The 27,285-nt window shown below is 34.5% G+C and overlaps 1 protein-coding gene across 1 annotated transcript in view; it reads right to left on the reverse strand.

The window, feature by feature from the left end:
* The window catches only part of GUCY2C (guanylate cyclase 2C), a 96,617-nt gene extending 91,545 nt beyond the window's left edge, over positions 1–5,072 (reverse strand). Inside the window, exon 1 of the mRNA XM_047865939.1 lies at positions 4,948–5,072. Coding sequence (XP_047721895.1) covers positions 4,948–4,968 — 21 coding nt within the window. The 5' untranslated portion in view covers positions 4,969–5,072. The remainder of the gene's footprint in view (positions 1–4,947) is intronic.
* Positions 5,073–27,285: the final 22,213 nt, after the last annotated feature.

The raw sequence follows: 27,285 nt of genomic DNA on the forward strand, positions 1-27,285 counted from the left end.
CTAAGATCTCTTTGCCTAGCTGTAGATCCCAAAGATTTTCCTTTATGTTTTTTTCTAATAGTTTTATAGTTTTAAATTTATGCTTAAGTTGATGATCCATTTTGAGTTAATTTTTTTATAAGTGCCACTGAGATAGAGCGTCATGATGTTCATTCATTCATTCAATCATTCATTCATCATTTATTTGCCTATGATTGTCCAATTGCTCCCATACCATTTGTTGAAAAGGCTGTGTTTCCTCCATTGTATTGCTTTGCATTCTTGCCAAAAATCATATTTGTGTAGGTTTATTTCTGGATTCTCTGTTTGGTTATAGTGATGGATGGATTTGTTTCTACCTGTGACAAACAGTCTTGATGACTGCACTTATATAATAAATTTTGAAATTGCATAGACTGATTCTTCCTTCCTTTTTTCTTTTTTTAAAAATTGTTTTAGCTATTGTACTCTTTTATCTCTCCACATAAAATTTAAGGTAATATTGTTTATGCCTTTAGAAAATCTTGCTAATATTTTGATAGAAATATTGGGGAGGACTGATACTTTTAAGATGTTGCATCTTCCAATCCATGAATACATGTCTCTCCATTTACTTAGATCTTACTTGACTTCTTTCATTAGAGTTTTGTAGTTTTCAGTCCACAAGGAATATGTGTGCTTTGTTAGATTTACACCAAAGTATTTATTTTTTGAGTAATTATGAGCAGTATTGTAATTTAAAGTTTAATCTGTTTTTTTCTCTTCACCTTTCAGAGCCTTCTTTTGTTTGTTTTATATATAATGTCCAAGGTTTTTGGTATACTTACCAGGGAACAAGTACATTCTATCCTACCTTCCTGGAACTGAAAGTCTACCATTGAATTTTGTCTTTAATTTTCTTCCTTTACCTCATGACTATATTGGTTCCCAGATCTTCAGTTCATAGCTTGCCCAGGTGGGAAGGCCAGATAATTTTTCCCCCCCTGGGCCAGCTCATTTTTATATGGCACTCAATTAACTGGGCAATAAACAGTTAATGACCTGATATGGCAGGAACTGCTGTCCAATTTCGTGAGGGAAAAAGGAAGGTGGTTAGCCTTAAGTGTTGTTATCGGCCCAGTGCAAAGCTGTTATGTGTGTATGAGAGTTAAAGAAAAGAAAGGGAATAATGAGGAAAGTGTACAATACATATTTATCTGTATACCTTCTCTACACTACGGAAGGAACACTTGAATTGTGAATAATGCAAGTCTCTTATTCTGTCAAGAAGTTCTATTATTTAGTCTAATTTATATATGAAACAGAAAACCAATTTCGTGTCAACGGTGTAACAATAATGCAACAACTAGAAGACGAAAGGAAAAAGAAGACAACTTCATACGTAGGTATCTAACTTTCTGTACGTTTTTTCCAGAATCAAATTAAGGTAGGTGATGAAAGCTTTGATTTCATAGCACAATGCTTTGTGGAAAGTTACTTAAATAATTTATACCTAGAATTACTTATTAACTGTCAAAACAACCCAGTCAAGGCAAGAATAAACCCAGCTTAGTGTACGTAAAAAATGATGGATTCATAGTAAACAAAGTTTACTACACTGAAATGAGATACCAATTAGAGGTTAGCTCGTGGAAATATTTAATACATAGTCAATTGCCACAAAAGTGTCTCATTTTTCACTGTAACGTGGCACACTTTCTTTCTCTTTCTGTTGGCAGCAGAAGAAAGCTGAAAAGGATGTGGGAACAGTAAATACCATAAAAAAATATAAGAGAAAGTTTGCTGGGAAGACTCCCAACTGCTGGGAGAAGGAAGAAAATGACAGAAGTTTAAAGCACCCATTTAAATTTCATCTCTCTGTTGCTAAAGATATCTATAATGACCTTAAGTCCCTTCCTTTTTCCGCCCAGAAGCATAATTTGTTCCGGGATCTGCTGATTCTGAACATGAGCTTCTGGGGAGGCATGGCTCCTGCCCGGTTCCAGGGGTGACCCCTGAGGGGCTGATTGAGCTGTGGTAGCTCCACTGCCTTTGTTATCATTACTTGAGGCCTGGCCATGTGATACAATTTTGGCCAATGAGATATGTGGGGAGGTCTTTCAGGGACCTCGCCAAAGTTTTCTTTGCTCTTAAAGAAGAGTAGGAGGGAAACGATGGTCTCTCTCTGACTCCAGACATCAGCCCGTCCAGGTGACATACCTGGACCTGCCACAGCCATCTCACCACTGCCTGAGATGAAGCCAGCACTGATGGTGCCACTGCGCCGCCGACCCCAGTGCCACTGTACCTTCGTATGTCATGTTATGTCAGGTGCTTACTTCCTTATTGTTTAAGATACTTTGACTTGGGTGTTCTTACCAATTGACTCAGTTTCCAAACCTACTTTGCTTCAATACAGGAGGCTGTGGTATATGCAACAAGTAAATCAGCTGTAGGCAGAGGAGCCAGTAGGTGAGTTAAGAGAACACTATGTTATTGCTAGAGAGCAGTAACACTGGGAACTCTTTCTTGGTGGTGGAATATTATGTTGCTTTTTTCCTTTTTAACTTAAGTTTTTAATCTTCTAGAATCCCCTCTTCATTTATTCATCCATCCATTCATGAATTCATTCGTTCACTCACTCACTCACTCATCCATTATTCATTCAATATGTATTAACACCAAGGAAGATCCTGGTGGCCATTCCAACATTTTAAATAATTTTCAGAATGTTCAAACTCTTCTTATTTTCCAGGGCCAGGAAACAAAAAGCCATGGACACATAAACCGCATTTTCTAAAATGATCTCCCCACATTTTCCTCCAAATCAGAAGAGGATATATTTTCCATCTTAAACAAGAATCTGGGCACTGGGGTGACTTAGTTGGTTAAGCGTCTGACTCTTGATTTTGGATCAGGTCATGATCTCATGGTGGGGAGATCAAGCCCCCCCCCCCAAACAGGCTCTGTGCTGGGCATAGAGCCTGCCTAAGATTCTCTCTCTCCCTGTCCCTCTGCCCCTCCCTTGCTTGTACTCTCTCTCTCTCAGAAAAACTTCCTTTTGTTTTAATGGAGTATCAAACTAATAATCAAACACTAATAAAGTGTTCTTGCAAGTTTTTAGCATTTAGAGGATTTGCCTGTTCTGATTGCTGATTCAATCCTCTGATTGAACTGTGTTATTCTGATGAATCTCAGTCACATTTCATATAGCTTAAAAAGAAACACTACTTTAAACTAACAGGATACATATTTATAGAAAAGATAGTTGTGTGTAAAAAATTTACGTTGGTTAAAAGAAGAAAATAAAAATTCTCTAAAATCTTGCCATAAAAAGATAAACACCATTAAGATTTCAGTGTACATCATAATATTTTTCCATACAGAAACACATATGAATATATATTTTTCTATCAATAGACTACTTATCTAAATACACGATTTTAAACCTGTTTTCACTTGGTAAATTGCAAACATTTAAAAATTTATATATCTATAAATATATCTCCATATATGTACCTAAATACACATATATGTATATATATTTAGCTATATATGTGTATATATATATAATTTTGTAAATATATATAAATTTGTACATTTATATGTATATAAATATATATTCATATACCTCTATCATTTTCAGGGGTTGAAAATTACTTATTTAACTGATTCCTTGTTATTGGAAATTTAAATTGCTTCCAATTTTTCACTATTATGTATGCTTCAGATCCTATTTATTTTTCTGACCTCACATGTACACTCTTCACCTTGCCCTGTGTGCCGAATGCATTGTACTTTCATCAATTTCTTAAATACTCTCTTTCCTCAATAAAAAGTAACTCTGGGAGGGTAGAAACAGCATTGTTCTTTTGTTCATCCCAAGAGCTCTCCATATTTACTAATAGCACATAAATATGACTTTTCTTCCATGCCATATCACATGACACCTGAAATGTAGCTGCTTATATAGTCTATTACCCCACTTAGCTCAACCCTCAAATCGCTGTATAAGACTAAGGTTGCCTTGACTAACACCAACAGACACTAATTATTATCATCACCCTTGCTGCAACTGCCGATGAATATCGTTTTTTCTTTTCATGTGTTTTGCCACAGTTAATTAATTCTGATCTACCTCGGTAGTAAACTTACCTTTTTGATAATCCATGAATTATGGGGAAAATATAAGTGACATTTTTGTTGATGCTGGTACAGTATCAGTTTACGTGTCACTCAGCTGCAACTAAATTAGGTATAAATTTTTGAATAACGTCCTTTATTTGTTGATTAAAAGTAGTCAGCACTTTGATGTTGAAGAGAGAAGAAAGTCCTACACTATAAATTTTTGAATAACGTCCTTTATTTGTTGATTAAAAGTAGTCCTACACTTTGATGTTGAAGAGAGAAGAAAGTCCTACACTGGTTTTTAGAGGTAATATAAACAATTTCACATGAAGTGTCAATATAATACAATGAAAGTAATTATGTAAATTCCCTTCATAATTTCCATTTCTTCCCTCAATTACATTGATATTTAATGTGAAATTATTTATGTTACCAAGTTAATGTTAAATTAAAATCTGGATTTAATATCTGGGGTTCAATGTGCCATCTTTCTCAGATGGACTTTCCAACCAGAATTATAGCCTCTTACAGATTTTCATGGCAAAAGTCTGTGCTGTCAATGACTGAAATATGGTTGACAACATGTAGTGAGCCCAAATCTACCATCTGACATGGGTCATCCTCCAATTCTGTTTGAATGCAAGAGACTTCATAGATTCATCTATGGCTCTTTCAGAGGATCTGGAGTCACTGAAGGTGCTAAGCTGTGAAGTTATTTGACCCTGGGACAGAATCACGTTGATGCAGCTCTTCTAATTTCATTATATTCTAATTCTTGAATATACATCGTATCTCCAAATCAGTGAAAACAAAAAAAAATAAACATATGGTCCTTCTAGAATTCAAAACTTGGATTCATACCTGGGATTTAATATGGCACATTATTCACATTAATCTCCGACTTGGGGCACCTGGGTGGCTCAGTCAGTCAAGCGTCTGACTCTGGCTCAGGTCACAACCTTGCGGTTCATGAGTTCAAGCCCTGCATCAGGCTCTGTGCTGACAGCTCAGAGCCTGGAGCCTGCTTCAGATTCTGTGTCTCCGTCTCTCTCTGCCCCTCTCCTGCTCACGCTCTGTCTGTCTCTCTCTCAAAAATAAATAAACATTAAAAAAATTAATCTCCAGCTAGAATCATAGATTGCTTCATTTATTTCTTCCTGGCAACAATCTCTTTGTTTGCTGAGTAACAAATTTTGCTGGAAAGGCCAAATCTACCATTGAACAGGAAATTAGTCTCTTAATAGGTCAGAATATACATAACTTTACCAAAGACGATGGCTTTTTGAAAAGATCTAGACAGATTCAAGGTGTTGGACTGGGTTGTATCTACCCTATGAGGCAGTACTGGAGATACTTCTGAAATATTAAATATGCAGATAATTAATGACCAGAGGAAATTAAAATTCATTGTAAATAGTTCACAGATAACAATAAAAGGGAAATTTTATATACTTCTGGATAATTACTACATCACTCTCATTTAAATCATGAATTGTTATGTTTCTCCAAGTGGATCTTTTTTAAAAAGTTAACAAAGTAATATGAGTGTATGGTAGCAAATCAAATAGGAAAAAAAAATTCTTATGTCTCTGCTTGCAAATTGAGACTGTTAATGCCTCTTTCACTGCCTCTATGCTTCCTGCATATCTTTCACTTCATCTGTGTAAAAGTTATATTGTCAAGATTGCTAATCTGTCTCTTCTATACTGCAAAAACAAAGAAAAAGACTCACTGTATCACTACTATAAGAATCTAGGTTCCAGTATCAATTTTCCAGGAAACCACCTGCCTTATGGATACAAATGGGATTATCTACATTCCTCACATTACTCGAGCTTAAGATACATGAAAAGGTAAATTTTATGGTTAAATAGAGTTGACATACCTAGCTTACATCTAGAGCTGGCACTACATATTTATGTTTTCATTCTAGAAAAAGTTATAGTATTTAATTATATGGTATCAACTGCTTGGATTATTTTGGCCGAATTAATTAATTATTTCAATCGAATTACCGGTAAATCTTATGAAATGCTCATGTTAATTTCATTCTTTTTCCTCAAGGAAGGGTTCCCTTTTAGCAAATTGAAAGATCAACTTAAATACATTAAATGTTCATTTGAGAATAGCGTATCTGTTTCCATATACCTAGATGATACAGATATCTTTGTCTACAGTTGATTCTCCAAACTACAATGAGAGAAAAGAACTACTGCTGCATGGGCATAAACCGATATAAACACTTACTGAGTTATTTAGTTGTTATTTTTGAAGCTTAAAGTTTCGATCTTTACCTGGAATTTGTTTTGCCACTGTAAGCAGGTGAGTGTCCAGGCCGAACAACAGCTCCTTTTCTCTCTTCATGACCCATTCTTCTCAGTTGGTGGATGACACAATGGCCACAGCCCAAGGGGTACCCAGATCCGTGATCCACCAGGGTTCAGTCTCTTTTCGGGTCTGAATACAAGGGATTTTATCAAAGTCACTCATGAAAGATCCATCAATAGCTTGTCAGGATATATCAAAGGATCACGGAGATTGTTGGGTAGATGTTTCCCCCGAGATAGCATTGGACCTTAAATGCCAAAGTACAGCCAAAGTGAGCTATACACCAAAAGAAAAGTGCAATGTACTGCTGGCAGAATGGGAAGTGACTTTTTTTTAAGGGGAAGTAATGGGGAAAAATATTTCCATTTCTTGAAAAGTTGATATATAAACTATACCTCATATCTATTGATCTGGCTAAAATGTACCACTGTTACTATTATTATGAATTCAAACTACCAGTCATCTCCTGATTCTCTACAAATGGTTTCATGCAAAAGAGGATTGATTCCCATGATTCATATTTAGATTCCAAGTTTTAAATGAATTCTGTTGTCAGAATATGGCTTGGGACGAATGGCAATTTTAATGGTTTTCTACATTGCTTCTGATTTTTCCTATTTATAGTATAAGCAAGGGAAAGAAAGGTGGTATTTTATGTGATCTTTATTTCTATTGCCTTCCTTACATATTTATTTTTCTGATCATTAACCACCGATAGTGTTATAGAAATGGACTTAACATTAAAGATTATTTTAGTCAAAGAAAAGATGTATTACATTATAAAGGTATGTTCACTGAGTATTTTTAATCCTAAGATAATTTTGACTTCTAGGGATAAGAAATTCAATAGATAAAGAAAGACAATCACTAAATGAGAGGTTTAGATCTTGTTTGTAAAATGAAGTGTGGTCTTCTATGCAGAAGTACAAAATGAGTTAACTTAATTTTTTTCTGATTTTACTAATTTTATATTAAAAGTTAATATATGAATTCATGGCTATTCAGTACAGCATCTATGGATGAAAAAATAAAAATAAACTTTTACCCCTTCCTAAATACCACCCCTCTTCTCAAAGTAGAAATGACTAATAGTTAAATTCTTTCAGGTATTTTTTATATTTATATTTAGGTATTTTTCTATTTACCCTTATTTCCACTTTCTACCCATAATTCCCTTTCTAATTATGCCAAGAATTTTTTTTTCCCCTGAAGGAACAATACCATATTCAAAAACTTGGCAGTATATTTACTTAGCAAGCAGATGTATTAGATGGATCCTACCTTTGTATCAATATTCAAGTTACTTAGACAAAGTAGGATAATTGTATACAATAAATTATTTTTAGTCAGTGGTATCTTAAATCATTTTGAAGTGTTCTAGTAAGTGAATTGATCTGCCAAAATAATGGGTCAGTCTTTAACAAAATATGTATAGTTAAAAAAGGAAAATAAAAATGGTGATGATAACAACTCAAAAAATGTTCCAAGTAAAGCCAAATAGTCAAGTCGACCATAAGTAAAATATCTTTTTTTTTGCTCTTTGCAATTTATTTGCAGCAAAACATCTTCCCAGTCCCTCTAAACTTTGTTAACAATATGTTTTATAGTTTTTTGGTAATTAATTTATCAATTAGGTTTTTCTTTATAGTTTTTAAATAAGAAATATAAGCATAAAAAGTAAATATCTCATTGTTTGTTGGCATTTATTTAAGCAGCATGAACTACGGAAATAAACTAATACAGGGAATCTATGAGAAATTTTTCCCTTCACTCAAATATGAGAAGTCCTAGGTTCATATAATCTTTAACAAAAATAAATCGACAAGTGGAAAATATAAAACAAGAAAGAAAATACTGAATAAATAAGACAACAGAGGAAATGGACAGTGAAGAGAAATGAAACAATACTCTGAGGAAGATTATGAGGTCAGAGTCGCAGCATCGTTAGATATTTCAATTTCCATATTATTTAATATGAAGAATGTTGTCCTCTCTTCTGTATTTCATGATATAATGAAATAACTGAATAAAAATAATGAAATGTCATGGGGCGCCTGGGTGGCTCAATAGGTTAAGCGTCTGACTCTTGGTTTCAGCTCAGGTCATGATTTCATGGTTCATGAGTTCAAGCCCCCGTATCAGGCTCTGCACTGAAGGCATGGAGCCTGCTTGGGATTCTGTCTCCTTCTCTGTGCCCCTCCCTTGCTCACTATCTCTCTATCTCCCCAAAATAAATAAACTTAAAAAAATAAATGAAATGTCCTATTAATCAGGAAAATATATGTAACACCCACTGACCCATGTGGCTTTTGATATAGGCAAAACTGGGCATGGACCAAAGACTTGCATCTCACACAAAGTTGAGGATATGTTTCTTACCTGGAGTGTTGACAATCACATATCTTCCTCTCATTCTCCCACATCTAACAGATTCTAATTTTCCAGGTTCTACAGAGTTAATGATGGCATATCTGAAGAGAAAAAAAGTTAATTCCAGGCTTGATTTTGTTAGTGTGATCAAAGAAATCACATAAATTAAATTAGAAATCAATGAAGTGTCAATAAAATACTTTGAAATCAGATGTTCTATTCTTTCCTTATCTGGTAGTTGGAAAGCAATGACTGAATTCATAACAGTTATTATGACTATTATGGCAATTTTACAGTCAGCATTGGTTTTCTGGCATTGATAGCTTCACTTTTCTCCAGCTGCATTTTATAAATGATGTCCATTGTCTTCACTTCTTTGGTAAGTTATTTTACTACGAAAAAAAATCACTGATACTTGTTACTTCGCAACATCTTTCTATACATACATAAATTATTTCTACAAAATGTCAGATGTTATTTTGTAGCATGAATTTTTACAAAATAAACTCAATAATAAACATATAGTTTATTCCAAACCCCCTAACAAACTTCCTTCTGCAGTTTGGGGGGATTGTATTAAATGTATAGAATAATCTATAATAATTTGTTTGTTTATAGTATCAGATATTTTTGAAAAAGATCAAGGTACATCATTTAAAGCACTCAAATCATTCAAGTATTTGAGAGGTCCTAGGTTGGTATAGTTTTGAGTTGATGTCCCTCCATAAATTTAATTTAAAAATATCCATGTTCAATATATTTTGTATTAGTTTTCTCCCAAGTACTAAAATTATTTGTTGCTGTTGAAAATGGGATTTTTTCTCTTATTTATGCTTTCATTATATGTTCCAATTGATTATTATTTATATCCAACAACATATTACTTATTGTATTTTAATTTTTAACAAGTCACAATATTGAATGATCTTATTTTTCCTAGTCATTTTTAACTTGATTCCTTTGGTTTTGTAGATTTACAATGACAATCTGAAAAGCTACTTTGCCTTCTTCCTTGCAGAATTTTATGTCTCTAATTCATATCACCTGGCTAATTGCATAGACTAGTAATTTCAGACACTGTTAAGTAACAATTGGTGATTTAAGTAACATGTATTTTGCTTTAGTTTTCTTCCCAGTATTTAAGCTTCAGACAAAGAGAAAATTTTTAAAGCAGCTAGAGAAAAGAATTCTCACCATACAAGGGAAATACCATAGGGCTTTTCAGTGGATTTCTCAGCAGAAACCTTTCAGGCCAGGAAAGAGTGGGATGATATAATCAAAGTGCTGAAAGAAAAAACCTGCCAAACAAGAATAGTTTACATAGCAAAGTTGTCCTTCAAAAATGAAGGAGAGATAAAGACTCTTGAGATACACACAAAACGGGAGAATTTATGATCACTAGACCAGCCTTACAAGAAATACTGAAAGCAGTCCTTAAAGCTGAAATATAAAATACATTGGTAAAGGTAAGTATATAACATTAAATTTAGAATATTTTAATACTGTAATATAATAGTATGTTAATCACTTAACTTTAGTATGAAGATCAAAAAACAAAAGTATTAAAAATAACTATAGCTACAATAATTTGTTAATGGACACACAATATAAAATAATGTAAGTTGTGGGTGCTTGGGTGGTTCAGTCAGCTAAGTGTCGACTTTGGCTCTGGTCATGATCTCACAGTTTGTGGGTTCGAGTCCCATGTCAGGCTCCGTGATGACAGCTGGGAGCCTGGAGCCTGCTTCTGATTCTGTGTCTCCCTCTCCACCCCTCCCCTGCTCACACTCTGTCTCTCTCTGTGTCTCAAAAATAAATAAATATAAAAAAAATTAAAGAAATATACGTTGTGACAACAAAAACATAAAATATGAAGGGAGAAGTAAAAGAGAATAATTTTTGTAAGTAATCAAAGTTACATCATTATTTGCTTAAAATAGACTACTATATCTATGTTATGTTAGGATGTTAAAATGGTATGGAAACCCTATGAATCACAAAGCAAAAACCTACAGTAGGTACAAAAGATAAAGAGAAGGTAATCAAAGCATATTGCTACAGAAAATCATCAATTCACAAAGAACGACAAGAAGAGAAGAAAACGAAACAAAGGAACCGGAAAACTAATAAGATGTCACTAGTAAGTCCTTACAAATTGATAATTACTTTAAATGTAAATGAACTGGTTTCTCTAATCCAAAGAGTGGCTAAAAAGATTACAATGACAAAAAAAAAAAAGGCCAACTATATTCTGCCTATAAGAGACTCACTTCAGCTTTAAAAACACACAGACTCAAAGTGAAGGGATGGAAAAAATATTCCATATAAATATTCCAAATAAAAGAGAAAAGAGATAGCTATACTTCTATTAGACAAAATAGACTTTAGGTCAAAAACTCAAACAAGAGAAAAAGGTCACTGTATAATGATAAAGGGGTCAATTCAGAAGGGGACTTGACAACTGTAAACACATATGCATACAACATTGGAACGCCTAAATATATTAAGCAAATGCCAACAGATTTGAAGGGAGAAGTAGCCAACAACACAGTAATAGTAGGGGACTTCAATACCCCACCTTCAATAATGAACAGATCATCCAGGAAGAAAATCAATAAGGAGACATTGGACTTGAACTATACTTTAGACCAAATGAATCTAACGGATAAATATAGAAGATTCCATCCAACAGCATTCTCCAGGATAGATGATGTTATGTCAGAAAACAGGTCTTAGCAAATTTAAAGATTCAAGTCATTCCAAGTATCTTCTTGAACCACAATAGTATGGAACTAGAAATAAATAACAGAAAGAAAACTGGAAAACTCATAAATACGTGTAAGTTGCTCATTCCTAAGCAACCTATGGGCCAAAGAAGAAATCAAAAGGAAAATCATAAATATCTTGAATCAAATGAAAGTGGAAACACAAATGAAAGTGGAAATACCAAAACTTATAGATACAGCAAAAGCTGATCGAAGGGTGAAGTTTATAGCAATAAATGCCTATTTTTAAAAAAGAAAGATCCCAAATCAACAAACTAACTTTACACCTCTAGAAACTAGGAAAAGAAAGAGAAACTAAATCCAAATTTAGCAGAAGGAAGGGAATAACAAAGATTAAAAAATAGAAAAGATCATTGAAAGTAAGAGTTGGTTTTTTGAAAAGAAAAATAGAATTGACAATTTTAGCTAAGCTAAATAAGAAAAGAAAAAAATGAATTAAAATTAGAGAGAGGAGGTATTACAACTGATACTGCAGAAATACAAAAGATTGTAAGAGACCATTATGAACATTATACACCAACAGATTGGATAACCTTGAAGAAAAGGATAAATTACTGGAAACATACAACCTAGCAAGACTGAATCAGGAAGAAATAGAAAATCTGAACAGACCAAGAACAAGTAAGGAGATTAAATCAGTAGCCATAAACCTCCCAAGAAAGAAAAGCCCCGATCAGATGATTTCACTGGTGAATTCTATGAAACACGTGAAGTACTAATACCAATCGTCACGCTCTTCCAGAAAATCGAAGAGGAGGGAACACTCCCAGACTCACAAAGCCAGCATTACCCTGACACCAAAGCCAGATAAGGGCACTACAAGAAAAGAAAACTGAAGGCTAATATTCCTGGTGAATCCAGAGGCAAAAATTTTCAACAAAATACTAACAAACCAACAGTACATTAAATGAATCATACACCATGATCAAGTGAGATTTATCCCTCGCATGCAAGTATGGTTCAATACATGCAAATCAATAAATGTAATATACCACATTAATAGAATGAAAAATAAAAAGTCACCTTAGGATCATCTCAACAGATGCAGAAAAAGCATTTGACAAAATTCAACATCTTTTCATGGTTAAAACTCTCAACAAATTTGGTATAAACAGACCCCAACATGATAAAGGCCATATATGACAAGCTTATGGCTAACATCATACCATGGTGAAAGCTGAAAGCTCTACTTCTAAGATCAGGAACAAGACAAGGGTGCCCACTTTCACCAATTTTTTTCAACATAGTACCGGAATTTCTAGCTAGAGCAATTAGGTAAGAAACAGGAATAAAAGACATCCAAACTGGAAAGGAAACAAAGTAATATTCTTTCAGTTTGCAGATGATATGATCTTATATAAAGAAACTCCTAAAGGCTCCACCAAAAAACTGTTAGAACTAATAAACAAATTCAGGAAAGTTGCAGGGCACAAAATCAACATACAAAAACCAGTTGCATGTCCGTGCACTAACAACAAACTATCTGCAAAGGATATAAAGAATAAAAAAAAAAAAAAGGGATATAAAGAATATAATCCTATTTATAGTGGCATCAAAAACAATAAAATACTTAGGAATAAATTTAATCAAGGAAGCAAAAGATCTATACCCTTAAAACTATAAAACACTGATGAAAGAAATTAAAAAATGATGCAAATGGAAAGATATCGTTTTGTTGGATCAAAAGAATTAATATTGTTAAAATATGCATTCTACCCCAAATCTTCTATAGATTCAATGCAATCAAAATTCCAATGGCACTTTTTCACATAGAAAAAAAAAATATATATATCCCAAAATTTGTATAGAACAACAAAAGACCTCAAATAGCAAAAGCAGGAGGTATCACACTTCCTGATTTCAAACTATATCACAAAGCTATAGTAATCCAAACAGTATGGTACTGGAATAAAAACCAATACATTGGCCAAACAAACAGAACTAAGAGCACAGATTTGATACATGTATGATCAACCAATATTTGAAAAGGGAATCAAGAATACTTGATGGAGAAAGATTAGTCTCTTCAATAAATGGTGCTGGGAAAACTGGATATTCACAGGAAAAATAACGAACTTGACCCCTATCTCGCACCACACACAAAAATTAAGATGGATTAAAGACTTTAATGTAAGACCTGATAATGTAAAACTTATAGAATAAAACAGAGAGAAAAGGCTCCTTGACATTGGTCTTGGCAATGATTTTTGGATGTGACACCAAAACCACAAGTGACAAAAGCAAAATAAACATCAAACTACAAAGCTTCTACACAGAAAAAAATAAAATAAAATCAGTCAATCAAGAAAGAAAATGAAAAGGCCATCTATAGAATGAAAATATTTACAAAAAAGTTATCTGATAAGGGACTGGTATCCAAAATACATAAATAACTCTTACAGCTTAATAGCAAAAAAATAAAACCCCAAATAATCCATTTATAAAACGGGGGGAACCTGAAAAGACATTTTTCTAAAGAAGATATCCAAATGTCTAACAGGTACATGAGAAGATGTTGAACATCACTAACCATCAGGGAAATGAAGATCAAAACCATGAGATACCACCTTATGCCTGTTAGAATGGCTAGTATCAAAAAAACAAGAGATAACAAGGGTTGGCGAGGATGTGGAGAAAAGGGCATACTTGTGCTCTGTTGGTTGCAATATAAATTGGGGAAGCCACATAGAAAACAGCATGGAAGTTCTTTAAAATATTCAAAATAGAATTACCATATTATTGTGACTTTATTAAATTGACGTCTGTTAAGTACAGCCCTGAGATGTCAGATGGTGAGCTATGGTTCCACAAAAGACCACAGAGAATTAAAACAGAATACTTTACTACTCACAGGTTTCAGGGAAAGTACACAGCATGCCTCGAGGGGCCACATGGGAAGTCAAGGCCTGGTGTAGGCAGAGAGTGGCAGAACCTAGGGCACTTGCTTACAGAAAGATCCTGGTCTAAGGCCAGATTGGTCGATTCAAACCACAAGAGTAGGGTTTTGGTTAGCTTTGCAGGGGTTTTATCTAAGGAGCACATAAAGGAAAGGCCCCAGGAAGAGGGGAGATTTTTATCACAAGGCCATTGAGGAAAGTCACCATAGGAACTTACATTTACTTACGACTGCCTGCTGCTATCTGAGGCAGAAACTTGCATGAGGAACTAATGTCATTTTAAGGCCTGTGCAGTCTGCCTGGCCAAACAAGATGGATGCCCAGGCACCAATATTATGGAGTAGACTAGCTAACCTCTTGATATATGTTATTCAGCAATCCTATTTCTGGGTATGCATCCAAAGAACATGAAATCACTATCTCAAAGAAACATCTACACTCCCATGTTCACTGTAGCATTATTCACAATACTCAAAACATGGAAACAACCTAAGCTGCCACTGATGAATGAATGGGTAAGGAAAATACCTGCAATGGAATATTATTCAGCCATAAAAACAAGGAAATCCTGCTATTTGTGACACATGGATGGATACTGAGGAAATGATGCAGAATGAAATAAGTCAGGGAGAGAAAGACAAATACTGTTTCACCTCATTTATATGTAGAACCTAAAAAAGCCAAACTCATAAAAATACAGAGTAGAATGGAGGTTGCCAAAGGCTGGGTGTCAGAGAAATGGGGAGATGTTGGTCAAAGTGTATAATCTTCTAGTTTTAGATGATAAGATATGGGGATCTAGTGCACAGCATGATTATAGTTCTCGATACTGTATTATAGACTTGAAAGTTGCTAAGAGAATATAACTTAAATGTTCTCACTATTTAAAAAAAAGGTAATTATGAGAGGTGATGGATGTATTAAGTAATTTTTTGTGGTAATCATTTTATTTATTTTGTTTTATTTTTAAATGTTTATTTATTTTTGAGAGACAGAGAGAAAGAGAGAGAGAGAGAGAGAGAGAGAGAGTGAGAGAATGTGAATGGGGGAAGGGCAGAGAGAGACAGGGATGGAGGATCCAAAATGGGTTCTGTGCTGAGCGGACAGCCTGATGGGGGGCTCGAACTCACGAACTGTGAGATCATGACCTGAGCCAAAGTTGGATGCTTAGCCAAACTGAGCCACCCAGGTGCCCCTTTGTGGTAATCATTTTACAATGTATACATGTACCAAATAATCACACTGTACATGTTAAACTTACATAGTGTTACAGTTCAGTTCTATCTCAATAAATCTTGTTTAACAAAAATCTATTAAAAGTAGCTGATTTGTGATGAGCTACCAAGAGATCTAGGTGGAAGGGCCACTTACTATATCTTTTTATAAAATTTTTTTTAACATGATCATGTATTAAATTTTCCAAACAAAAAACATTACATAAACATAGTAGGCAAAATAATATTTTGTATATGAGTGACTGAAAAAATGCTTTAACTCAACCAGTGACTACAATATTAAAGAAGAAAGTAGCATTTAAACATACGAGTAGAAATATTCTACTATTGCTTACTTTAAAAATAAAGTTTAACAAAAAAATTTTTCATTAGGTCAGTGACCCTCCAAAATATTGATTCAATCATTTTTGAAAAATAAGTTTCCTTAAATACCTAAGATTTAACTTCTCCCAGTACACCAGGTGAGTCTCCAATGAGTCATGGCTTTATTAGTCTCCTCCTGACAGCAGTCCCTTGGGTTGATAATCACACTGTTTCCTGTCTCTGTAGATCCCAGACCTACCACCTACCAGGGGTCAGCCTCCAGTCACATTTGAATATAGGAGCCCTTGTCAAAGTTACTTGCTGGAGAGCCATCCACTGCTTTCTTGGGTTCCCAAAGATCTTGTGGTGCTGGACTGAGTGGCTGGCTTCCATTTTGATAGGACTGAATCTGAGAAAAAGACAAGCAATGTGAGAATACCATCTAGGTGTATCATGAACTCATTATTCTTATGCAACCCAGTGTTGATGCCAATACACTCTGATATATACCATGAATAACAGGTAAAATAGTTACCTGGACCCAACAGATTCTCACTGAGCTCCCTGAATATGGGGCCCATCTATCTTCCTACTTTATTTTCTCTTTCGCAGAGAACCAATCAAGGAGACAAATGAAACACTCTGCTGCAGTTCATTACTCTTAGGCACTTCAGCCCCGTATGTGGAACAAAGTTTCCAAATTTTTTAAAGATCAGGACAAATATAATGTTTTGTAGGTTTAAGAGACTTCTAAATGGATGTGAAGTTCAAAAAGGGAGAAATAAAAGAGGAGGAAGATAGTGGCCACAAAGGTATAGCAGTATATAAAAAATAACACATTTTACAAAATAAAGTTCAAGTGATATTGTGTTGAATCTCAATTGTTTTGAAAAATAATGAAATTGAAAATGTTTCAGAGGAAGAAAGCATAGAAACCAATAGAACTTTCTTCTCCATTGGGAAGAAACTGGGGATCTTCAGATCTGGGAATCAAAAAGCTTCCAGTACCTTCTTCTACTAGCCCTGGCCCAATGACTTGCACTTCACAAAAAGTCAAAAGCTTTCCTTTCCCCTGAATGGTCAGAGTTACATGTTGCTCACTCATTGTTCTCTCAGGACTGAGGCCAAAATGGTCATACCTGAAAGGAAAATCGTATTATCTTCATCCATAATGGCTATGACCACATTTTGATTTAGGCTTCTGGATTTGTGTGAAATAATGATTGTCTTCTCTTGCTTCTATCAATATCTTTCTTAATTTGTTTCAATTCATGGGCAACAGAGAAACTATTCAGACTTGCTATCAATAATATGAATCAATTCAATAGGCTGTCTTCAAATATAATTATTGATTTGTCTTTCACAGAGGCCCTCAGTCTATCACAGATTTTTCCAAGACGGGTAAGCTCATTGCTGATATTCTTTCTTGCTTCCAAAACTGTAAATCCTCTGCTGTACAAAGCTACAGTCATAATCACAAACAAGATGCTTTCACTATTTTCCGCTTTATTTATGATTTTCTAAAATGATACCTACCATTCATCTAACTCTTGAACTTTCAGTTGTTTCAACATCAATTACATATTTTTATGCCTCCTACGCTGCCAGTTTCAGAAAAAAGTGGCTAGCTACTTTCTTCCGAGTATACTTTGGACTTAGTGCTATTGTAATTCTTATATATACTGTGTGTAGGTGTATATGTGTGTGTGTGTGTGTGTGTGTGTGTGTGTGTGTGTGTAGTATAGTATAGTATAGTATTTCCATACTTGCACATTGTTAATTACACCCACATGCTAAATCATGTCTTTTGAGGAAATTACTAATATTGGTTTGAATGGAAGGGTAAGTTACAAAACAGGATTTAAATGTAACAAAAATATGAGTAAATTATAATTACTGGAAACACTCAAAATTCATGTAATTTCATAAGAAAACCATAAATCTTTTTCTACTTAAGATATATCTTAAGAATGAAGTTCAGGGGCGCCTGGGTGGCACAGTCGGTTAAGCGTCCGACTTCAGCCAGGTCATGATCTCGCGGTCCGTGAGTTCGAGCCCCGCGTCGGGCTCTGGGCTGATGGCTCAGAGCCTGGAGCCTGTTTCCGATTCTGTGTCTCCCTCTCTCTCTGCCCCTCCCCCGTTCATGCTCTGTCTCTCTCTGTCCCAAAAATAAAAATAAAAACGTTGAAAAAAAAAAAAAAAAAGAATGAAGTTGAAGTCCAAACCTGAAATTTTAGGTACCATTTGGTACCAAACTCTTCAACTAGAATTCATGGCTCCATTGAGTGCCTCATGATAGTAGTCCCTTAAGGTGGTAATCATTACCACCTCCAGTTTTGGTGGATCCCAGATCCACCTGGAGTCCATCTTCCATAGTGATTAAAAACAGTTCTTGACCAAATCAGTTTCTGGAGACCCATCCCCTGCTTTCTTAGGGGGATCCCAAGAGACTGTTGGTGCTGACCTGGGTGGCTGATTTCAATTTTGAAAGAACTGGGTGTGGGAAGAAGAGACATGGAATGTCATCCTATAGGATGTAGCACGAATTTGGTACAATTGCATAATCAAGAGTTCACTCTATCACAGTCTAACACATCCCATGAAAACCGGGGAGACGTTAAACCTAGCCCATCCTGTTCTTATTTGATTTATTTAAAGTGAAACCATTCTGCCATTTCTACATCTTAATCTCATTCAAAACAAATTTCTACAATATATTCCCATTCAATTCTAAATTTTAAAAAACATAAAATTTAATGTTCTGGACACTTATGTCCCATGTTCTCGTGTAACAAAAAAAGCACAGCTGAGCGAAGGTCAAACGCATACTCTCGAAATAGAAGCCTACATAAAATAATTCCCTACAATATCAAATTCAAATTAAACCTCCTAAATAGCATTGTGGTAAACCTCAATTGCTTCAGCGACTGGAATAAGCCGAAAATATTTACAGACACACACAGAGGCATACTGACCAAAGTAATTTCCTTGTTCTTCAGGGCTCCCTGAGGGGAAAGAAATGGCATTCTCAGAATTGAGTTCCAAAGGGCTTCCAGCATATTCTGCCGTCCTGTGACCCATTGGTTGTTTTGCACTTCACAAAACAACAGAAGCCCTGTTCTCCCGTTAATAATCACATTCACGTATCCTCCTTTCTTTCCTCCACAGTTGAAAGCCTCTGTTTCCCCAGGGCTCAGGAAAGAAATGGTTGACACCTGAACGTAAAACTGCATTGTCACCATGGATAATTCTTAAATGATTATTTTGGCCTGGATTATTTGTTTATGCTCTTTGACAATGTTAATTAATAATTGTGTTTCCTCCGCCATTTCAAGTATTATTTTTTTATTTTATTTCAATTTACTCATTAGGCACACAGAAATATTCCCAGACCATCTGTCAAAAATATGGTTCAATTCAGAACACTCTTTTTTAAATTTTTACTTTTTTTCTTTTTTTAAGTGTTTATTTATTTTGAGAGGGGGCTAGGGGCAGAAGGAGAGAGAGAGGAATCCCAAGCAAGGTTCCATGCTCAGTGTGGATCCTGACGAGGGACTCAATCCCACAACCCTGGGATCATGATCTGAGTTGAAATAAGGAGTCAGTCACTCAACCAATTGAGCCACCCAGGCGCCCCCAGAACACTCTTTTAAAATAGTTATTGGTTGTATTTTTCCAGCCAGTTCATGGGCTGTCAAGTATTTTGAAGAAAATTCTATTCATCCCTAATCCTTTTTTCCCTTATTTATAGATTTATAAAGACTACACTGCAAAAGAACCAATTCATAGTCAAATAATTACTTAGAAACTTTCTGCACTTTTAATCTTGTTTAAGAGTTTCCAGACTGCATAACCATTACTCATTTAGTCCTTGAAAGTTTAATCTGCTTTCAAGCCAAGCACACATTTTTTAACTTCTTTGAAAAAGTCAGTAACTGATATTATCAGACACAGTTGTTGCCAAATCTTTCTGCTGTATACCACTATGACAGTTCTCAAGTTTTTTATATTCTTTAATTTTTTACACATTAGCTTTTTGTCATTAACTGAAATCTAGAGAAAAGAATGCTTTATTCAGCTTTATAGCCTCTGTTACTAGGACAGTCTCTTAAATACAAGAGTTCAATAATATTTTAGAGAAAGTACCTATATTAGTAAAATAAAACATATAGGAACTGATTTTAAATGTAACTTGAAGAAATTTATTTCTATGAATACTCTAAAATTTGTATTTGTTTTTATTTTTGCAAAGCCCATAAATGTTTAAGTTCTCTGTTTTAATTTAAGATGAATTTCAAGAATAAAATCTTATCTATTGCTAAGATTTTCCTTCCCTTTGGTAGGTGCTCTCCAACCAGATTCACAGCTTCCCTTGATCTCCTCATGAGAGCGATTTCTTCATTTGAAAATCACCATCATTTGCATTGTCTTTGTGGATCCCAGATCTCCCATCTACCAGTGTCAATCTCTCACCATGTTTGAGTACAAGAACCTTTGTCAAAGTAATTTTCTGGAGATCTATCCATTGACTTCTCAGGGGACCTCAAGAAATTCTCAGTCCTAGACTGGTAACTAGTTTGATTTTGATGGAATTGGATGTAAGCATATAAAAGATGATGCAAACAAATTTCAGTTAAAATGCAGACTTCATGTCTATACATGAAATGTAATCAATGAATGACTCTGGTCACTACATACAGTTATGACACCAAATTTGATACTCTGGAAACTGTGTCAAGAGTTGAAGAGTGAGAGATATTTTTGTTTGCAGGGGAAAGACTGAGAGATAAACTGATAGCTCTATCCAAATAGGTTTAGGGTATTTCTTTCATTGAAAGTCAGTGTGACAGAATTAGAATTAGAAGAAATGCTTTCAACATACAAATGTGAAAATTTTTAGGTCACCACAGAGAAAAACTTATATTTTTAATCATGAGCTCTAGCCTATAAAGACATATTATGCCTCAAAACATTGCATATTTACCTTATCTATAAATATTCAAATAGAAGCTAGTGGCTATTTCTTGGAGATAGGGAGAAAATATCACTACATTACAAAATCTGCTAAACTAGAAAAACTGTAAGTATCCATATAACTTTAAAATTTGAAGATTGTTGCAAATTCAATTTTATTTTTTATTTCAATCTTTAAATTTTAAATTGGTGTCAGTTTCTTGCAAGGTCAGTCATATTATAACTATGAAATCATTGTGTTGATTGATTTTTCATGTGAATTGACTATGTTTTTTAATATGTAATTTTTTTAAAATACAAAAAAATCCTTCGTAAATGAAGTTTTGAAAACCTTGAGATTCATAGACACTATCTTGCTATTTAAAAGTGCATTAATAGGGCACCTGGGTGGCTCAGTCGGTTAAGCAACCGACTCTTGACTTCGGCTCAGGTCATGATCTCCTGGTTCGTGAGTTCAGGCCCCTGCATCGAGCCCTGTGCTGACAGTGTGGAGTCTGCTTGGGATTCTGTCTCCTTCTCTCTCTGCCCCTCACCCGTTTGCTCTCTATCTCTCTCTCAAATAAAAATAAAAACTTAAAAAAAAAAAGTAGATTAATAAATCTTCAAATCATTTAACAAAAAAAAAAATTAGAGAATTCTTTGATGAGATATATTTTCAAAGCTTGGTATCTACCAAACAATACCAGATTCATTGTAAACCTTTGGTGTGAACACAGATCTGCCTCTTCACTATTTAACAGAATATAAGCCTATAATCAGTAAAGACTAAAGTTGAGAACTCATCAGTAGGCCTGTGAACTGGTTAGATATTGAGACAATTACATATTCCATGTACAAGGTTATGGATTTTAATCTTGAAATCCAACTGCCTAGTTCAATTCTTGGCTGTACTACATAAGACTTTAGTGGGGATTAAATAAATTAAGATTTGTAAAGTACTAAGAACAGTGTCTTGCGCATAATAAATATCATATTAAGTAGTTTTGCTTTTTTTTTTTTTTTTGAAATACAATTAGGAGCGCCTGGGTGGCTCAGTTGGTTGAGCATCTGACTTTGGCTCAGGTCATGATCTCAAGGCTTGTGAATTTGAGCCTCGCATGGGGCTCGATGCTGTCAGCACAGAGCCTACTTCAGATTTTCTGCGTCTCTCTCTGCTTCGTCCCCACTTGTGCTCTCTCTCTCAAAAATAAATCTTTAAAAAAAAATACAATTAAAAAATAAAACTTCCTGTTTGATACTAATGGAAAACTTGTCAGCAGAAATTTTTAATGGAAATGGGGTCAGAGCAATTTTTGGGTTCATTTAGATCATATTTCACACTATCTTTATTTCACTCTATTAATTAAGAACAGTTAAATAGGGGATCTGAGTGAAAGGCAGCTACCAACTGGATGAGCAAGATGCGTAGATGTTTCTACCTGAATCAAAGGGTTAATTCTATCAAGCAATCTGTGTGGTCCCCCAAATAACTATGTTATTTCTTTACAGAAAATTATATGGATTAGGTTTTTAAAGACTGAATCACAGAAATTATTAAAATTCCTCAAATTAATTAGAATCTCCACACTTTACCATTCACTGGGCCAAAAATAAATTCTTTCCTCTTAAAACTGCAGTTAGCATCTATCTAGTAGAGACAAACTGTTGGAAGAAAATATACTTAATGTCATAATCAACAGCAACGCATTTTAAAATATTTTAACTATAATTTTTAAAGGTGGTTTATGACTCATTATTTATGCTTATTGTAGAAAATTGGAAAATATAGGAAAAGTATAAAGAAGAAGCAAAAATTTCTACCTAATGCTACTCCTCAGAAAAAATAAACTTTAACATTCAGTGGATTTTTATGTAACTTTTTTCCTATGCTTATTTTTATGATTTCACTTGAAATCATACTATGTGCCCAATTTTCCATATGGCCTTTTTAATCTGAAACTACAATTATCTGGTTATTAATAATAATGATAAAAATTTCATAACTATTAAACTATTGCAGTTTATTCTATGAAGCACTATAATTTATTTATCATTTTCCTTAATGTAGTATTTAGATGGTCTTTTTTTTTTCTTTTTAAAATACTGCTACAGAAAAATTATAACATGTGGAGAAAAGCTTCTACCTGTATTTTAGATCCTTTCCCTACAGCCGATCCCCAAAACTAGAATATTTAAGGCTTGTGATGTTCATTACAAATTTTAGTCGTGACTCAGTTAAATAGATTTCCTGTCATATGATTAATATTTCATGTGATCTAACTAATAATTAGAACCTTAAAATACAGTTAATAGTTTTTATTATGTGATTTCTGCTTTGACATGTGAATTCTGTCTTCTTTATACTTAAGGAATCAGCTTCTCGGGTTGGAAGGAGATATGTTCACAAGTCTAATCAGACTTAATATCTGTTATTAAATTATTTAGAGGAAGCAGATTTAATATTTCCACAAATTTCTATTAATTATCCAAAGAAACCTAAAAGAGGAAGACTAAATCATGGCAGGATATGAAGAGAGAAAGTGGAATGGATGATTTGGGCTCCCAATGTCTTCATTTAAATATATTTGGATAGATTATGATACTGATAAGGAAGTCAATAATAATAAAGATAACGGGGAGCGGGGCGCCTGGGTGGCGCAGTCGGTTAAGCGTCCGACTTCAGCCAGGTCACGATCTCGCGGTCCGGGAGTTCGAGCCCCGCGTCGGGCTCTGGGCTGATGGCTCAGAGCCTGGAGCCTGTTTCCGATTCTGTGTCTCCCTCTCTCTCTGCCCCTCGCCCGTTCATGCTCTGTCTCTCTCTGTCCCCAAAATAAAATAAAAACGTTGAAAAAAAATTAAAAAAAAAAAGATAATGGGGAGGATAAGCAGCATCATCTTTACCCTGACATTCATAATCAACAAAGCATTTCCTAAAAGAGCACTGTGCTCTCTTAACTGCAGTAACCAGCTTGGGCTCTATGATTATATGAATAATTATATGCATGATTGCATGTACTTTGGACCTTAAATGGTATTTATGGAAGATTTCATATTTAAAAAAATGGGAAATGAGAAGAGTAATAAATTTTGATCATAAAAATGCAACAATCTGGCTTCTGTTAAATCAGTGTGAAATAAGAGGATTCGCTGATGAGATGGTGACAGCTGTCACCATCCATCGCTAAGTGACCAATAAAAGCTTTAGAAATGCGCTTCATTCTCATCACAGATCCTTCCTCTGAAAGAAGAGTAAGAACTTGATGTGAAATCTACTGGTGAGACAACTACTTAACGATTTTCATTAGTTTCTATTTAAATTAGCAGAAGTGTGGACATCTCTAACGTGGTCAAACCTACAATCTGTTTGGAGCAGGGATCAAAACTTCTGACTAGAAGTTTAAAAAAAGGTAAAGGGAAAAACAAATTCCTTAAGAATTCAACAAATTGAGGAGGGAATTAAAATATTTATGAAACATGATTCATTTTAAAAATGAGAAGTACAGATGTTGTGTAAGGGTACAAACTTGGAATGAGTATTTACAAGCCCTAGAGGTCTAAGGCACAGTATAGTGAATGTGGACAACAATATTGTACTATCATCATCAAACTTGCTAAGAGACTGGTACTTAAGTACTCCAACCACTAAAAAAAGGATAATATGCAACACGATTGAGGTGCTAACTGCATTAACATGTGCCTTAAATTTACACAATATGTCAAATATATTTGTATAAAGTGGCATTTTTGAAAAAAGAAAAGAAAATGAAGGGTAATAATTCCATTAGTAGAGGAAGAAAGCAAGCGGTAGAGGGAGAAAGAAAAGAGAAGTGGTATAAGGAAGAAGATTCTTTGCCAGCCCCCTACCCAAGAGGATAAGATTCAAACTCCATCCTTTGGAAATGAATTTTGCTGCTGACTTGAAAATGTTCCTTAACGAATTCCTAAAATTGCAAGTGAAAACAACACTTCTATGTGAAACATACTGTGGTAAAGTCTTTTTGACAACAGCTAACACTTGAATCACAAGTAATGTCAAGCTGCTCTATAAACTTTACATGTTGTCAAAGGTAAACACAAGAAGATTGCAACAGATATATGTTTTCGAACTAAAATTACGGTTCTAAATAGTGTTTTTTTTTCCTGATCTCGATGTAAATGCGAAGGAAATTTCCATATTTCAAACTCCATTTAATCATGCAATTGAGGAGTGTCCACCTTTACTTCAACTGGAAGTGATAAATGGGCAATGCAGTGATATGCTGAAAGGCAAAAGATGCCATCCAAATGATGAGTGTGCTCAACTAAAATCATATGCTTGTGAGTTAATACCAGTATTTGGTGTATCTATGTGAAAAGTAAATTCTCAAAATTGAAATATATAAAATTTTAAAACGCACTAGCCTTAACAGATGAACATTCACAATTAACTTTGATGAGAATATTGACTTTGAACCCCAAATAAGCAAAAGGTTATCTCCCTTGCTCCAGAATTCCATTCTTCTCCTAAGTAGCATACACTATTAAAATATTTTAATCCATTGTTATTATATTATCTTTTGAGTTTCATTAATAAAAAATTGTGGAAATTTATTTTTTCTTTTTATATGAATATTTACATAATATCCTTGATTTTTATTCTTATTCACCCTTCATATCCTGAAATAGATACTATCTGGACCTTCCCAAAAGTTTGTCAATCCCTAATATAAATTATAGTCATACTGTCATTATAGTGTAATTCTCTTATCAAGTATACGCATTGGGGTGCCTGGCTGATTCAGCCAGTAGAGCATATGACTCTTGATCTCAGGGTTTTGAGTTCAAGCCCCATGTTGGGTGTGGAGCCTAGTTAAAAAAAAAAAAAGTATGTGCATTGATTCTAGTATTAAACATGAACATATTGTTAATCTAGTCATTGTCAAGAGATTGATAATTTCTAGTGATTATTCTTCTATGTTCCTTGTATTTCTATGAATATTTTATGCAGAGAGCAGGAGTTATATCTATAGCTATTTAAACCTTATTTCGTAAATATTTACTATTTTATTATTTTATTTTTATTTTTTAAGAGTATACAACTCTTTTAATGTTTATTTATTTTTGAGAGAAAGAGATAGAGTGCAAGCAGGGGAGAGAGAGTGGGAGACCAGAATCTGAAACAGGCTCCAGGTTCTAAACTGTCAGCACAAAGCCCAACGTGGGGCTTGAACTCCGGAACCACGAGACCTCAGTCCGAGCTTAGGTTGGATGCTTAACCGACTGAGCCACCCAGGTGCCACAATATTTATTATTTTAAATAATGATATAATTAAATTATTTTTCCTGCCAAACAATAAGTATGTACAAATTTTTACATTAAAAATGAAGGCATAGGGGTGCCTGGGTGGCTCAGTCAGTTAAGTGTCCGACTTCAGCTTGGGTCATGATCTCATGGTTCGTGAGTTCGAGCTCCTCGTCAGACTCTGTGCCAACAGCTCAGAGCCTGGAGCCTGCTTCGGATTCTGTGTCTCCCTCTCTCTCTGCCCCTCCCCTGCTCGCACTCTATCTCTCTCTCAAAAAATAAATAAACATTAAAAAAATTTTTTTAAATAAAAAAAAGAAATGAAGGCATAATATTGATACAGGATAGAATGGAGATGCAGTAGCCTAAACAACTAGAACAGTAGAGAATAGAATAAAATATACTTGAAAAAATTTTGCAAGTTTCAAATAAAAATAAATGGAAGTTATATTTTGCTGTGACAAAGCAAAACCAAAAATCTATCTTTTGTGTTAAGAAAAATAAAGTTCATAATACTAAGACACATTTTCAGCAAATACATAGTGAAGCTGACAAGTTACTTCCTCTCAAAAGTTAAAAAGAATTGATAAAAATTTGTCTGCTAGAACTAGAATTAAATATGTGAAAAGGTTTTAAAAAATAATTTTAAAAGAATCCAAGCTTTTAACTTTAGCCAACTATAAAATAGCTCTTTTTTTTTAAAGTTTATTTATTTATTTCTGAGAGAGACAGACAGAGTGTGAGTGAGGGAGGGGCAAAGAGAGAGGGAGACACAGAATCCAAAGCAGTTTCCAGGCTCCAAGCTGTCAGCGCAGAGCGCACTGCGACTCGAACCTATGAATCAGGAAATCATGACCTGAGCCAAAGTCAGACATTTAATGGACTGAGCCACCCAGGCGTCCCTAAAATAGCTTGGTTCTTACGCACACAGAAAGTAATTTTTAGATGAAGAAATTGGAAAATATGTTATTTCAATTATGAAACTTTGTTCGAAAATTATGAGAAAAAGACTTTAAAAATATATTTGACAAAAAGCTGAAGATTTC

Source organism: Prionailurus viverrinus, chromosome B4 (genome assembly GCF_022837055.1).
Source record: "Prionailurus viverrinus isolate Anna chromosome B4, UM_Priviv_1.0, whole genome shotgun sequence".
Classification (NCBI taxonomy): domain Eukaryota; kingdom Metazoa; phylum Chordata; class Mammalia; order Carnivora; family Felidae; genus Prionailurus; species Prionailurus viverrinus.